Below are 16,485 nucleotides of genomic sequence, written 5' to 3'. Positions count from 1 at the left end.
CCCTTTATTTTGTCTTTATTATTAAAACTCAAAATTTTCAAATACTTTTCATTAGGTTTTCTTTTTTTATTTTGGATTAATTTGACAGGCACCATTAAGTTCAGTTTATTTACAATCGGACACCACAATTTTTGGACACTCATATTTTACCAATACGATTATACATCTTCCTTTTAGCAATTTTAAACAGAAGATTCGGATTTTTGATTCGATGCTAGAGAGTTTATTTACTGAAATTATATTTTAGAGATAATGGGATGTAATAGTTGATGGTTGAATACCCTGTTTAAATCATCAAAGAAGATATCCAACTATTAACCTGCACATTATATGGGTTCTATAGCATTTTCTATTCTAATATCAATTTGAACCATGCGAATAATATTCGAATCTGAATACAGAGTAAAAGACATTGTTTGTTTGGAAGTGTTTGTAAAATAACTGAAAATACTTTTAGGGAAAATATTTTTAAATTTCAAAAGCACTTGAAGTGTTTCTTGCAAGAAGTACCAACCATTTCACAAAAACGCTTTTAACCATTTTAAAAACATTTTCAAACAAACCCTTAACTATAACAAAGTCTAGCGGCTTTTGAGTAAAAACCTTTTCACCCTCATGACATGATGTTAAAAATTTATTTTGTCTTAGAGCAACGAAATACCCTGCCTCTTTTTTGGTTAACGGAAGATGAGTGATTCGAACTTGAGATCTTCCCATATTATTATTTTTTTGTGGGACGTGCTTGTGTGCTTTTAACGAAAAATACTTCGGACCAGGAAAGTAATAACGAAAATGGCTAACCCAACAGCGGATTCTGCAAAAACTAACTGAAGAAAATACCTCATGGCAGTCTCTCAATGCCGTCACAAGGAATAAAAACCAGTGCGGGAATGCAAACATCTGCACCAATGTGCAGACAGTTAATGTCAATTGCCAGGTCCCTTTAATCTCATAGTCCCGGTACAAAAAAGAGCTTCAAAGAAATATAAAGAATTCAACAAACAATTATATGGAACATCTTTGACACAAGGTTGCTCAGGCTCTATTGCCGGCAGTGCGAAAGTCTGAACGAGAGAGAAATGAGACCACGAGAGGAACTGAAAACGTAAGCCTGTCGACTTTAAGGCAAGAGCTACAAGGTTAGGTTCGCATTTTGGCTGCCGAGTTCTTCCGTTCTATGATACAACAAGCCTCTTACCTCCCATATGGATGATATCGACCACTACCTGCACCACCATATCCCCCTCCTCTACTACCGTAAAAGGAAGCTCCACTACCACCTCCGTAGCCACCTCCAAAACCTGCTGCATCATAGCCACTCCCGTAACCACCGCCACCCGCTGCCCCGCCAGCACCTCCATATCCCCCATAACTCTCACCAGCTCCACCATAACCGCCTCCTATATCATAACCTCTGCTGTAGGCTCCTCCATAACGGCCTGAATATCCCATGGAGGATTCTCCCCTATAAGCCCCTATACCACCACCACTGCCGCCGCCGCCATATACTCCATATCCACCAAATTCACTGCCACCATATCCTCCATAAGCACTCCCTCTACCACCATAGGCAGCAGCTGACCTATAAGCACCAGCACCACCATAACTGCCACCTCCATATCCACCATAGCTTTCTCCATACCCACCACCATATGCAGGTCTAGAATCATTATAACGTTTCGATGGTGGTGCAGGTTGGTTTGGCTTCTTTGGCTCTGCCTTTTTTATCTCCACCTACAAGAAATAACAGATGAACCTAAATTATCAAGCTTCTTGAATGATCAAAGATGCATTTACTATATGGCCAGACCGTCTAAGTACACGTAAACTATTTTCTTGTACATGAGTGAATTCCACCTCAGTTTTGCTTAGTCAAGCGTATTCTGTCATGGTTTCTTTATTAATCACTTCAAAAGAGAATAAAGCAATATGAACATTTTTTTGGTAATTAAAGCAATAAGAACTTTTAAGTAATATGCAGGTACTACTAAACCAAGCAACAATTTAGTGCAACCCATTATGAAACCATTATTCCACATAGATCAGCGAAAGCAGAAAATTAAACAGGGAGCAAACACTTGATTGACAGATGAGACAACACATCAAATAGACACTGCAAAATTCGACACACCATAATTCTAAACTACAACAGATAATGCATATGATAACTATTTCGGAATTCGCTCCATGTGGCATAATCATAAAGCATATAAGGGCACAGACAAATGCAAGCACAGCCTTTTATCAGTAGACAACTCACCTGAGCTCCAGCAAAATCAAGCTTGTTCCCCTTGTCCAAGAGTTCATCAACTGCTTGATCTGTATCAAAGGTGACAAATCCAAATCCACGGGAGCGACCGGTGGAGTGGTCCCGCATAATCTGATGTTCCTTAACCTCTCCGTACTGTGAAAAGAAGTCGCTAAACTCCTCTGCCCATTTACAAAGAACATAAAAGTACCTCATTAACTATACTCAAAGAAAAACTAGAAACGGAAAAGGGAAAAAGCAACCAAAAAAGGGCACCTTCATTTACGGTTGTTGGAATTCCACCCACAAATATCTTCTTAGTCTTGAAATCCTTAGACCCCATTGCTCCCCGGGGTATTGTTCGCTTGATTTCGACCTACAAAGTATGAAAAAAAAATTTATAAAGCAAGCTCCTTTTTTACAAACAAAAGAAGCATACAGCTTGAAAATACCTACTTGCTTGCCATTGATAACATGAGTCTCCTCAATGACTCTATCAACCACAGAGGGGTCTGCATACGTCACAAACCCGAAACCACGGGGTTGCCCCGTCTTCCGGTCCTTCATTATCACCGAATCTATAATCTCACCGTACGCACCAAAATACTTTATAAATTGCGCTGCATTACCAGAAACAGATCCCCAATCAGAAACCCTAAAAACTACAAAATCACAGTAATCAACTCAGCAGAAACGAAAATTGAAATTCCTACCTGTAGTAGTCTCTCTTGCCAAACCCCCTATAAAGATTTTCCTACGGAATTACAGAAAAATAGCTAAGCTGAGAGTAGTTTTTTAACTGGGTTTTCCCTAAATTTTCTCGGGAACCAAACGGAGTTAAAATTAGAGGACAAAGAGAGCTTACCCGGGGCTGGCGCCGTCGCCAGTTTGAGGCTGGGACCTGCTGTAGTCGTCATCCTCCGCCGTCTCGTGTCTATGGTCTGGCTGGTTATTGTCCTGAGCTTCGCCATCGAGGTTGGGATCGTTCGTCCGAAAATCCATGGGGGTATCGGATTCTGAGAGGAGGAACTACAGAGAGCGAAGAAGAAGAAGTTTGAGCCCTAGAAAGTAGACAGAGAAGAGGAAGTACTAAGAAGGGTTGGCTGCCGAGGATCTTAAACCTCTCAACTCTCACGAACTAAATATATATATATATGTTCTTTTTTTTATTATTTTCCTTTTAAAGAAAGAAATAAATCTCCGATATATTTATGAAGAAGCAATATCGAATTTTAAAATCCGTTAGGAGCTAGTTGGGTGATCGACATGAGCCTAACCATTAGGCTTCTAATGAAATTTTTACAAGATTAGGAGTATGAGATACATGTTTGGTATAAAGATTTGTTATTTCGATATAAAATCACATTTATTTATAAAAAAAAAGGTAAAACTTTGGTCGGGTACTGACTTTTTTTCACACAAGTAGTATTGAAAAAGTAGATTTGAAGTTTCAGACTGTGGAAAATAAATACTCTTAATCACTCGAGTTGAAAGTTGTAACAAAGTGAAAGGAGTTGGTCGCGAGGAAAAGTATAAGAGTTGCGTTAGAAAAAATGTGAAAAACGTAGTGGAAAACGTTTGGATATCTTCGTCAAACAGAAATTTCCTATGCACTCACCTACTTTCGGCATGAACAAAAGAACATCACAGCATAATCTTAGGCTTCAAAATCTTAATCGATTACTTAATCCGTAGAAATACATCGTATAAATACACTAACTGAACCAATGTACGTGACATACACCAAAATTTGGTCAAGAAACGCCTTGTTTGGCTCTCAACAGAGTCACAGAAGGACTTGAATTTACATCGTTACATGGTACATCTTTCCGAGTGAGAGAGTTCCCTATCTAGCCTCTAAACGACGGTCCAAGAAACTAGAACGTATTCTGTGGATTAACTCTCCTCCGCGGCTCTCGCCTGTAGTATGGAGTTTCATCTATTGTTCTTCTAACGTAATCTATGAACGGCTGAGGTGTTCGAGGAGACTGTTCGCTCCCAGCAGCTGGGCTGCTAGTACGTTCGGGTGTGGCTGGGCCTGCAGTGCTTGGAGTGGCTGGAGCGTTAATGGATGTTTGAGATCTATCCAGTCTGTTCGCCGAATAACATATGGTGAAGGCAACTGTCAAACCCGATAGAGCAAGACATCCAAGCAACGTTGCCCAAGGTGTATGATTGATGGTAGTTTCAGATGCCGTTTTATCTCCAGGGTTGCCGTTGACATCAATTTCCACACTCTGACCTGCATAGACGATATAAAATTTTATAGAATCTTGTTTGAGAGTACCTAAAGATTCACCTTCTCTGCTTCAATTACTTTTTGTAAAATTTGTTCTGGAGTGTAATATGAAGATTTAGGATAAAAAAGACTCACCATTGGCTGGAAGTGTAATGAAAATTGTATCTTTGAATCTCTTGGATCCTAGCATTCTGACCTGAAATGGACAAGTCGCATAATCCGTGAAAGATATCAAAATTCAATATACGAAAATGAAATCAAACTGTTGTGTCAATCGGATGGACTCAGTTAAGGAAATACGATATGGAACCAAGGAAACGCTTATATGTTACTTTTAAACATTTTCAAATTCAAACTTTCACTCACCAACCTAAAGGACAAGTTTTACCAGTACTCACCTCATATTTTGCATGCCCACCGATCCCAGAACCTTCTTTATGGATGAGAGTAATGAGTAAAGAATCCCGCTCATGCCAATAGATTTCAACATCTACAATTAGAAGAAATCAACCGATGATGTCAGAGTCCAGAGCAAGAGGAGAGAGAGAGATGAACAAAGCACCGTCTTCTTAGGTCTTACCTGTGTTTCCCAGGATTGTAATAGTAGTCTTGTTAGAGTCTGGGGTCAGCTTCAACTGTATTGAATCCTGAAACATTTCAAGAAACAGCCACATCAAATACTATTAACATTATGATCTCGTTCAAGGGGAGTCACGGTATAAAAACTTATAGGTGCACCATACGACAATGTTTCAGAAGAATACGAAATACATGCTGCGAGATATGTCGCTACCTTGCCCATCTCTAAAATGGAAAACCCTCCAACAAAAAGAGCAGAAGCAGATCCGGAAACATGATCTGCTTCTCTCAGTGAAGCATTGATGGAAACAGATATATCTGATTTCATATCCTTTGACTTGGGTACCAAACGAACCAGATGCTCCGGTGAGTAAGGAAAAAAGCGGCAGTATGAACTACCGGTATCAAGATCTAACCATGGTTTTGCGTACCTTTAGTTCATGAAGAGAAAAGGAATATTACCACACAAAAATGATTATTCAGCATATTTATGAACGGGTGAGGCTAGAGCAAAAGAGTTGTACCCAACAAAAGGCGGGTCAACTCTGCAGTCATACTGGAGTTCCTTAGTGTTTCCAAGCGCCTTAAACTTGTTGTCACTACTGCTTTGGAATCAAATGGAAAAAATGAAAACATTAGTCTTCTCCTACAGAATTATTACTTGTGTTCTTCTGTCCCGGAAAGCATAATGTAACAACCAAATAATGCATATAGAGCATTCATGGTTACAAACCTGATCTTCACATGGAAGTTATATCCTTTAGTTGGGAAGGGAACATTTGTTAGTGTCTCAGTTGGAGCATCCACAGAAATAATATCCTCTGTTGGCACTATAACTGTTGTTCGCAACTTCAAACTTGAAGCTTCAAAATATACTGTTCACAAAAATGAAACCACGAATGAAATCTTGTGTCATCATATATTATTCACAAAAAATTACAGGGATAGGATAAATTTACAAAATTTTGTCTAGAATGGTAGATTCAACAAAACGTAAAATTGTTGTTTACCTTGAGTTGTACCTTCCCCAACTACTTCAGCCACCCCAGACAATGGGGATACAGATATGACACTTCCATTTGCAGTTCCCCAACGGCCAGAAATTTCATCATTTAAGCCTATCCACCAAGGTAAAAATTGTAACATGGTGGTGAGCGGGAGGGGGAAACTTGCCTACACGATATATAGTAAATGGATTTCAAAGTAAATTTTTACCATAACTTACCTTCTATACTGAAGTTAAGATGGCTTCCTGTTCGAAGAACTGGGTTTTGAGGATGTATATGAGCACCCACTGATATCTGAAGAAATCAAGTATTCAGTTGATCTTAAACAAGCACACAGCAGTTTAACGAAAACAAATACCACAAGAGCTCTACCAGGATATAGTCCGACTTCTGAGGCATACGATGGATGGATATCCGCACAAGAGCTCTACCATGTCGCATCGCCTTCAACCAGAAATTAGAAAACAGGAGTCAGTCTACGGCTCAGGAAAATCAAATGAATACTAAAATATTCTGCTGTCCTTTCACTAGTCTAGATCTTATCTATACAAATGCATGTTGCTTGTTGAATACTATATTTCCTTTTTGAAAGACAAACAGTAGAAATCCTTAACACAGCTTCTTGCATGGAATTATTTGAGTGAAGCAAACCTTGAGATGGATATTTCCACCGCCAACATGCGTGTTGCTGCTGTTGTTTATGGACACAACATCAGGAGAGTTGGTTGCAACATCAAAGAGAATGGCACCGTGTGCTTCATAGAAAGGGTTTCCTAGTCCAAGAAAAAACACAAGACTTTTAGAATAAATTTGAAACTTATCAAGTACCAATATTGATTAAATAACTGAATCATTGTTACCTATCACATCAAGGTAGACTACTGGAAGAGAAATTTCAGCACCAACAGCAAGATTGATCCCGTGAAATGGTAACTCCTTGTTCGTAATTCTTATTTGAGACACCTGACCAAAATATGTAATATGTTTTTCTCTTAGATGTTAAACCTTTTTCTTGTCTGTGAGTAGTATTTGAAATAAACCTGCTACCTTATATTTAGTTGTCAATCAGCAGAGATTATATTCATACCTCAGCAACTTTGATGCAAGCAGCAATCTCAATTCTACCCGTCATACGATCTTTTGCCTGAATGCATGCAAGATTGTTACTCTCTGATGTCTTTATTCTGTCTCCGTCGATGGAAATAGCATCCTTTTGCACACCTTCATTCTTTTCAGGGAGATTTTTTAATAAGGAATAGATAATAATTCCTTTATGACTCTGAGTATCCCTTTGGCCATGCAATTCTGAAGATGAAGGTAAAATACTTGTTGTAGTATAATGAGGAGGAAGAACCCAGGTTATTGGGACTCCAAGAGCAAGAGGGAGATCAGGCACCACCGATATTGATAGAGATGCATTGTAAGCTCTTCTCCATGATTTGGAACCAGAAGATATAAATTCACATGAGAACGAGACTGCAACGTTTGTTCTCCCTGCAAATCTGAAAATTGAAAGACAAATGCTAATAAGAAGAAGCCACAGGTATTTTTTGTAAATGAAAATGGCAAAAGCATATATGGGTTATAACGACAGAAACAGAAAACAATGTATACCTTCCAGATATGACTTTGATAAAACCAAGCTCTTCCTCACTCATATGGCTAGGGAATTGAATCTTTTCTGAACGTTCCAACTGAGAACCATACTTCTCACCAGTGAAGTGCTCTAAATAAAAGCTCAAAACCTACACAACAAAAACAGACACTCTTTGTAATTTGATGACATAATATATGTGTCATGGAATGATTTACGTGTAGCAAGAATATGAAAGAATACCTTTTCATCTTCTATAGTCCACCGGTAGTTTTGGCAGAGCTCATAAACGGAAAACAAATCACCCTGATGATACGCACAAGTAAGTATCTGATAAGAGTTCAAGCATAACCCTTCATTTTGTAAATTTTACCTCAGAAAATAAAGGATATATTGGCATCTCATGGCCAACACCAAGCAGATCACTTTGTGCATTCAGTGTCACCGAAGAAGGAACTCCAACTTTAACACTGCCATATGCTTCACAAATCACAATATCTCCATTTCTGAAGAATGTGGCACGAATAGTCTGGTCATGCATAAAAAATGCATTTGATTAGGAAAACTTTTTGCATTCCCAGCAATGCTGCTTCAAAGTATTAGACATCACACCCTTTTCTTATTATAATTGAAAAAGTAAAATCAAATAATTAACATATGCGAATAGCTAAAACGAATACAGTGAACTTGAATCAGCTATTTATCTTACAGTGTTTCCAGGTGACAAAGCAGACAGCCGTCCAAAAGATCTATGCATTGTCACTATTTCATCATCCAGACTCATATATTCAACATATACACCAACTGTTGGTCCTCCTTTCACGGTAAGCTAAGCATAAAAGAATTAACTTGTCATTACAGAAATTAAACATGAAATCGGCAGTGAACAATAGTGTGTTTGTGTGTGTGCCTAAAAGCAAAAAGAATATTAGTACATTTCAAAAATACTTTCCTCCTCAGTAGTTTTTAAAAATGACATACAACAACAACAACAACAATAACAAAGCCTTTTCCCACTAAGTGGGGTTGGCTAAGTCTTTAAAAATGACATACAATTAAAAAAAATTAGCATAATCAAAATCCACCTTCATCCACAGTAGTTGCGGACAGCTAAAAGATAGCAACTACACCAACTCATTGTTTAAAAAAAATGCCGAAAAGGGTAAAATAACAAGGTCAGATTCATATCAGAAACATACCACATAAGATGCTCCAGGTACAAGGAAAATTTCTTGTGGGTAGATTACAGGTGGTGCATAGACTTCCACCATTATTGGTTGACTCAAAATTTCATGTCCAGATTGTTGTACAGCACTCACCTAATTTCAAGTACTTTTAGAAAACTTTCAACATTCATAAATGCAACAAAAGATTTGACAATGTGAAGAAAATTAAAGATGGTAACACATAGGTATAAGGCGAACGGTGAACTTACAAAGAAAGTGGTGATCCCAAGATGTGTAGCCAAAATCTTAAATTTCGGGATATTAACAAATCCACCACCTGGGCTTGAGATATCATTAATGTCTAACACCTCAATAATATGATCCTCAACATGCACATGAATATTCATGTAGGCAAACTGCACAATAGGTTCCAAATCATCAAGCCTCTTGCATGCAAGATATAAAGCAAGAATATGGCTTGCACCATGTGCTCTTACACACAGACAAGAAGCCAAAGAGGTCAAGATCTACACAATTAAACATCTAGACCATAGATAGACCATAGATGTGTTCACCACAGGTCACTTGTCAACACGCAACAGAGAAGCCTAATAAATCAGGTCAATTCAAACCTGATAAGCATCGAAAGTCCTCCCATCACTAATCCCAGCCATCAAATCAATAGTCTGCGAGTTCCCTTCCTGAAATTGTCAAAGCAGGATACGGTAATATCCATAATGGATGCACATTGAATTCTTTTAATTGCCCAGTAGCTCTGCAGTGTAACAAAAATAAAAAAATAAAAAACCAGAGAACCAGAAAAATAGTTACAATGGGAAAACATACCATAAGGCTTATTTCCTCTGGTGACACAATCTTTATCCAGTCAATGTCTACAACTTGTACCTAAAGAATACACACACCTTCATGAGAAACTAGTCTACAAAAGCAAGCAAGATTTAACATGAAAGATGAAGGCTTGTGACCAGAAAAAAGCATAACAAATGAGAAAAGAAAATGAAACAATGGGCACTAAGAGTTTGATGGCACAATTTCAAGTTTCAAGAATCTGATTAAGTTTATATTTCACGTATGTGCGGTTTTGAAGTACCCAAAGACGAGATACATGTCGTACCATTCTCTTAGAATCACAAGTTAGGATCCATTATACATTGAATCAACAGTTCCATTTCATAGAACATATTAGTCGAGGAAATTTATCGTGCATCTACACTCCTTGAAAGATCACCCAAACTGAAACTAAATTTGTTTCTCTCAAAAGTTAATCACCGAAATCAAACAATTGGCACTTCAGCAGAAGAAAGAAATTACCACAGCAGAAGCCGTAAGGGGAGGAGCAAGTCCAATATCGTAAACTGTCACAAGTGCCGTCCCCATAGCTTTAGGAGACAGGATCAGTTGTGAGCACTGTAAACCTGTTGGGGCTTGAACGACTTCCAGTACTCGAGAATTATTCACAGTAGCTTCCAAGAAACAGCTCCCACCAGTAATTGACAGGTTTAACTGAAAGATGATAATAAATGCATTTTGTAGTTTATATGCCCAAAAGTAAGCACACAAAAATTTATAAAATGCGAGATAGAGTATTGATGAGGAGTTCAGGGCCTACCTTAGCATTGGGATTGAAATACACCAGATTGAACTCTGGGCTGACAATTAATGTAGAAACAAGCTGCACGGTTTTAACAAATCTAAACATGAGATTTTACAGTTTTAGAAAATTAAAAAGACCAATATAAATAGCAAGCATTTAAGAAATTTTAGTAGCAAGTTCAAAAAGAAAAAAAGGACCATAAACCCTGAATCTAAAGTCATCCCATCCAAACACCAAACACCATATACCTGCAGTAGCAAAACTTTAAATATTCATCACATCCAAACATGATATACCTGTAGACGAATTGCATCTGTAAGAACATTATCTGAATCCTCAAGCAGTGGAACAGACTTATGAGCACCCATGTTATCTCTGAAACCAATGACAGTAGCACGAACTATACACTAAGAAGCAAAGGATACAACGTGTTAGCTCATATAGCATTGCTATACTATGAAGTGTTCTAGAACTGAAAAGAAACCCTAATATCCAAAACGGAGGAATTTTGAGACTTTAACATCATGAGTCAAGAAACAATTCAGTTGACGAGGCTTCACTTGATGAGTTAAAGCTCCGGAACAAAATTTTGAGAGTCAAAAAGCATAATTAACAAGATACCATAAAACGAAGGACAATGAAATTCTAGGCAGTACCAGGCCTGACTCATTTTTCAAGCTCAATAACCTCTCCCAACTGTGCTCCGGCCTCTCTAAATCATCAGCATCATCCCAACTAGCCATCTCGCCACAATTGATAAGTTCCCACCTCAAGGAAAGAGAAGATGAGTTTGCAAACACTTCTCCAGAGTTACTAATACCAACAGCAGCTAATCTGATGGTGCGCCCATTTGCCACAGTAACAGGGGTGACACGGATTTTCCCAGAACTGCGATCAGCCTGAATTGCAGTCCGTATAACTTCACGTTCATTTACTGCAGAGTGGTCATTCACCAATAACTTCAAATGTGGATCTCAATATCACTGAAAGTAAATTTTAACTACTTGTAGTTTTAATGCAAGGAAATCATTTATACCATGTTCATCAGCTAGCAGAACAATTGAGGTAGGAATGCTACACGTAAGATACAGCAGAACTTCTGCTACTGCAGGTAGAGGATGGCCATCCCCAACCAGATTACCACGTTTGAAAACAATTTTCTGAGTCATTGCAAGATAGAGAGATATTATATTAATAATATTTCACAAAGATAATTATATTAGAATTTAGAAAGCATCTGAAAGATAAAGAGAAGAAATTTACATAGGTTCCCAGCATTTGACATGAAACTCTGTACAGACTCTTATAGCTATCAGATAACCATTGCACAGAAGCCCCATTGTCAATATGACCATGTCCTTCATTTAAGATATCCGTAGTTTCAACAAAGTCAATACCATTGTTCCACTTTTCAGGTCCACCAAGAAGCATAACATCCAGATGCGTTCCAGGGACAAGGTATATTTTGTCCAAATTTACCAACTGCCTATCAGTTTCTGTTTGAGCCAAATCAAAAAAGTAGCCACCAAAATGGTTTCCATCACCTGCCTGACGAATGCTAAGCGGTGAATATGCCGCAATAAGTGAAGATGCTTTTAAAACAACGGGCCCACTAAAAGAGCCATCCAAGTTGTGATATTCTTTTGATAATGTAGCATGAAGGGTTGCTCGACCAGAAACCGAGGCATATAAATATGCCCGTGAACATGCGGGACCAGAACTTGATGCATAGAACTCAGCATTCCCTAAAATGTCTAAAGTGGGTGCCTCAACTGTTGCATTGACAATAATGAAAGACTCACTCCCTGCTTTCCACTTTATGAAGGAACTGAATGCATCACATCTATAAAAGTAGGCACCTGCAAATTAAAAAAAATCAAAGTTTAAAAGGTCAAACACCACTGACAGAAATTAAGTACCCTACACTTCTGGTATATCATAATTCATATGTCATTACCATTTGACGCTTTCATTGTTACAGCAGCTTGAAGATGTGTTCCTACAACAGTCTCAACAGGGAAGTTCCGGAGCATGACCATAGATGCTGGAACAGAGACTTCAATGGCAACCTATCACAGCAGACTAAATACTATAAAAACTAGTACAGACAATAGGTTATAGGCTTGTGAGAGAGAGAGAGAGAGAGAGAGAGAGAGAGAGAGAGAGAGAAATTTCTATGTAAACAGTGTATAGCATCTGAGGGTTTGGATGTAAAATCTTGAGGTTCAAATGTACGGTGTGCATAGTACATAAGTTTAAAAGATTCCAATTAAGCACAAGATATAATAAGTATGAAGCAGGTCAGTAGGCATTCAGTTATATGAAGACGAGAAAAGAATCACAACATATTGAATACCCTGTACCTCATCATAATTAAATGAATCAAAAATGGATAGCACTTTAATGGTAGCTTTACCAGGCTTCTTAGCCTGGACAACCCCAGAAGCAGATACAGACACGATACCCATGTCTGAAGAGAACCATTTGTAGTCACTGGATGCTTTAGCACAACCTGTATAATTTGATGGTGTTCAGAAACCTAACATTAGAGTCAAATGATAAAACAATTATCTAAAAAGCTACCAACCTCCTGTAGCCTTTAGCTCCACCTCCTGATAAACAGAAGGGGCCCACGGAAGGAGAATGGTTGGAGATGCACCACTTTTATCCAAAGTAAACTGAACTTGATCACAAACCACGACTTCTTGCATGACCTTGAGAACCTGCAAGGGGGAAATGAACGCATTTAAGCAAAATAAAATTTTGAAAAATGGAAAAAGCGAATAGAACAAAATTTAACAGCATAATAAACCGATCAGGAACTAGGAAAATGGCAATTAAGATCAAGTCATTACCTCCTTCTTCTCATTTAATGCACTAAAGTAAGTCAAAGATGCTGCCAATTTACCCTGTCCCTGTGAAGTTGCCTTCAGGATCATAGAATTCTGCCAGCCATGTTTGATTGCAATATTGTTTGATACAGGAGAAAGTCTCCAGTAGTCAGACTGGTCACTGGACAACTTTAAATCATCACTCTGCAATTCAGGGATGGAACTTCAGAGCGGAAGGTAGCCAAAAACATAACAAGCTACCATATCAGAGTAAATCAAAGCTATAATATAAAACAAGACAAACGTTTGCATCAAATGAGAACGAAGGACATCTGAAAGGAAGTATAAATGGACAAGAAAACATAGAATGCTAGAACATTATTCAACAGAGAGAAACAATCAATACGACAAGCACTACCTTGGATAAGACAATTATAATTCACATTGTGGAAAGGAAAACAAAAATGAAAAGGTCAAAAATGCAAATTAACTGGATAGATCAATGTTCAAAGAAGATACTGGAAGAATGCATGGGTTACCTCTGTAAGATAGATTTCTTGTGCATCTGGACCTTGTGAGAAAACCTTCATTTGAATGAGGTACTGACGGCCAGAAACACCATACCAACGTGTCATGGATGGAATTGCTTCGATTCCCTCAACAAGATCGCCAGAAGTAGACAAAGGTACCATGTATAAAGATAAAGAATCTGGCAGAACAACATTAAGTGACGACACTTGTATGTGGCCAGCAACCCTTGTATCTTCAACTATGGTGTTTGTAATTCCTAAGCTAAACGCATTAGCCAAACCCATCATAGAGTCCACACGAGCAACAGAAGAGTTTGAAACAGACCATCGATGATGTGGAGACGGCAAAGTTACCACTGCAAAGGTCCAATGAAGAAAGGTAGCTTAGATCAAATAGTGCAATTTTTCACAATGGTTCTCTTTGAACTCTAAGGTTGAGATTTAGCACTAGTTTTATTTTATTTCTGGAAGCTCCCAGAACCTACCATACTAGCAATTTACAGTTTTGAGTATCTATTCACAAAAGAAGCTTCCAACAAGCTCCAAAACAAGCATCCATCAATTAGATTTACCTCACCGATGAAGGTTGCCACACTTTTATGCAATCACAAGTTTATAAAATAAAAGCAAGTTTCCTGTAATGCAATCCATATTTCCGGGTGGCAGAATCAAGAAAGTAGACAACATACAACAATAGAAAATAAGATTGCTAATTTAGAGCACATGCATAAAGAGGGAGTAAAAACCTTGAGCTTTGTTCCCACGGATAATTTTTAGACTATACTGAACAGCAGCACCAACGAGGACAAAAACAGGTGAGGGAGGATCAAGTGACATGGCTTCTGCTACAGTAAGAGTAATTCTGTCAGTCATGTGCTGGAATCGTGGCTCAAGCAAATTTACAGAAACAATCTCATGCCCAATTTCGATTCCCTTTACAACGTACAGATCGGAAAATACACCCTGCACACCATACATTTGAAAAATAAAAAGGTTAGATGCAAATTGAAAATGCAGTAACCTGCTGATATTGCTCAATCACACCCAATTGAAGTATACACATACATTATCTTCAAGGCTTATTTGGATATCTAGGTCTCCACACAACCCACCACAGTCACTCAGGGGAGAATCCTTTAGAGGAACATGAGCAAGGTGGTGAGGCAGTTCATTGGTTTCCAGCTGCCACATAAATTGCAATCCCACCAGTGACGAAAACACATTTTCTGCAATGCATATCGGCAAATCTCTTAAAATTTAAGAACCAGCGCAATTAAACTAAAGATAGAACAAATGGTAAGCCCCAAATATCTCGCGATAATTAGCATTTCAAAACATACCTTCGCTGTCAAAGGCACGAACTCGAAGCGTGGCAAGCCCATCCAAGTCAAGTTTAACAGAATTATGAAATATCTGAATCCTAGAAAGCTTGTCAATAAAAACTTTGCAGCGAATCACAACTCCAGTATTTACATCAGCAGCATAAACAGCAGTTTCCTTCCGGCCACTAAACGGAGCAATTGATCTCAATAGTGCACTCGTCGAGCAGTGACTAGTTGAGTTATATTCCGGCAGAACAGACAGAACGTCGTGGTGATCCCATGACCTGCAACCATTTTTCATAAATTTCAACATTTATATACACATATATATTACCAGAAACATCAATTTAGCACAAACAAGCTTGAAAAATGACGAATTCATATACTGTAAGTACGCATGAACATATACATACATACATACATATACACACACACACACACACACACATATAGATACGCAGAGTGGCTTACCATTTGAAGCAACCATCGCTCCCCTGGAGCCGATACTCGACCGGATGAGTCATTCTGGGAGGCAGCAGAATGTTGACGTCTGCAATGTGCGGACCGGAGCCCAAATGCGACGCCGTTTGGCCCGCCACCAGAAGAAGAGACAAACCGAGCAGAACAGTGTATCTCAACATGTTCATCCGCCGCACTGAATCCATCTGAAAGCTCCAAGTTTCAGCTTCAGAGAGCTTCGCATACTAGTGAAACTCACCCGAGAGATCGCCAGAGTCGGAGCTTGTATTCGAGGTGAGCAACCATGGACCGTAGAAAAATGGAGAATCGAAGGGTTTAGGGTTTTTGGGGGTTAGTGTAGTGGAAAAGGGTGAGGGAAAAGTACTTGATTCAGGTGGTGGGAGACGTGGCGACGAGGGATTGGTGGTGACGCTAAGAACTGTCAGGTTAGTGGTTTATATATGGGAAGGATATCGAGATGTCTGTTTATTTTTGGGGACAAGGATTGTCTACCCTTTCATTTTTGATGCCCTCTTGTCTCCTGTTTTGTGTGGTCACGCTTAAATCACGTTAATATTTTATATTATTTTTTATAAGAATAATAAGACAAAAATAAATAGTAATATAAAATGTTGACGTGGTTTAATCGTGACCACACAAAACAAGAGGGCATGGGAGGGCACCAGAAGTGGGAGGACAAAAAATTATTGTCCTATTTTTGGAGGGAGTGTGGATGCGCACCGAGGTTTATCAACTCTAATCCATTTGAAGAAATGGTCTCTTAACTTTAACCCAATTGAAGAAATGATCCCTCAACTTTAACCTAATTGTAGCAATGGTCATTTCAACATAACTCATTTTGTTAAAATTTTGACGAAATTGATGAAAAACACCA

General features: G+C 38.5%; 2 protein-coding genes across 2 annotated transcripts; both read right to left on the bottom strand.

Annotated features, from left to right (window-relative positions):
• Positions 1-891: 891 nt before the first annotated feature.
• Positions 892-3,377, bottom strand: LOC137707984 (uncharacterized). The gene is made up of 6 exons (XM_068446943.1): positions 3,114-3,377; positions 2,962-3,002; positions 2,705-2,868; positions 2,525-2,624; positions 2,261-2,430; positions 892-1,734 (listed from the first exon to the last, which is right to left on the bottom strand). The coding sequence occupies exons 1-6, from the start codon at positions 3,248-3,250 to the stop codon at positions 1,195-1,197; spliced, it is 1,152 nt and encodes a 383-aa protein (XP_068303044.1). The 5' UTR covers positions 3,251-3,377; the 3' UTR covers positions 892-1,194.
• Positions 3,378-3,913: 536 nt separating this feature from the next.
• On the bottom strand, positions 3,914-15,925 carry LOC137707721 (nuclear pore complex protein GP210). Its single transcript, XM_068446624.1, has 36 exons — positions 15,603-15,925; positions 15,150-15,415; positions 14,875-15,035; positions 14,556-14,772; positions 13,819-14,165; positions 13,304-13,483; positions 13,036-13,171; positions 12,812-12,960; positions 12,406-12,517; positions 11,712-12,307; positions 11,485-11,608; positions 11,105-11,382; positions 10,745-10,855; positions 10,464-10,526; positions 10,166-10,357; positions 9,680-9,739; positions 9,466-9,534; positions 9,103-9,249; positions 8,867-8,986; positions 8,377-8,496; positions 8,041-8,196; positions 7,911-7,973; positions 7,688-7,818; positions 7,161-7,575; positions 6,934-7,036; positions 6,725-6,846; positions 6,446-6,517; positions 6,292-6,367; positions 6,077-6,184; positions 5,800-5,941; positions 5,591-5,668; positions 5,281-5,497; positions 5,068-5,134; positions 4,886-4,977; positions 4,623-4,683; positions 3,914-4,490 (listed from the first exon to the last, which is right to left on the bottom strand). Exons 1-36 carry the CDS (start codon positions 15,794-15,796, stop codon positions 4,126-4,128), a joined length of 5,910 nt encoding a protein of 1,969 aa, XP_068302725.1. The 5' UTR covers positions 15,797-15,925; the 3' UTR covers positions 3,914-4,125.
• Positions 15,926-16,485: the final 560 nt, after the last annotated feature.

Source organism: Pyrus communis, chromosome 11, assembly GCF_963583255.1.
Source record: "Pyrus communis chromosome 11, drPyrComm1.1, whole genome shotgun sequence".
NCBI classification, from domain to species: domain Eukaryota; kingdom Viridiplantae; phylum Streptophyta; class Magnoliopsida; order Rosales; family Rosaceae; genus Pyrus; species Pyrus communis.
The sequence above is the reverse complement of the archived record's forward strand: the minus strand, read 5'-3'. Positions and strand labels throughout refer to the sequence as shown.

Bases quoted from the DNA above. Each gene is read 5' to 3' on its own strand.
- LOC137707984 (XM_068446943.1), bottom strand. From the start codon at position 3,250: ATGGATTTTCGGACGAACGATCCCAACCTCGATGGCGAAGCTCAGGAC. The intron at 3,003-3,113 runs GTAAGCTCTCTT...GTAATTCCGTAG, and splicing joins GGCGACGGCGCCAGCCCCGG to GAAAATCTTTATAGGGGGTT. The intron at 2,625-2,704 runs GTAGGTATTTTC...CATACTTTGTAG, and splicing joins ATGTTATCAATGGCAAGCAA to GTCGAAATCAAGCGAACAAT.
- LOC137707721 (XM_068446624.1), bottom strand. From the start codon at position 15,796: ATGGATTCAGTGCGGCGGATGAACATGTTGAGATACACTGTTCTGCTC. The intron at 15,416-15,602 runs GTAAGCCACTCT...AAATGGTTGCAG, and splicing joins AGCGATGGTTGCTTCAAATG to GTCATGGGATCACCACGACG. The intron at 7,037-7,160 runs GTATGAATATAA...TATTTTGGTCAG, and splicing joins CTTGCATCAAAGTTGCTGAG to GTGTCTCAAATAAGAATTAC.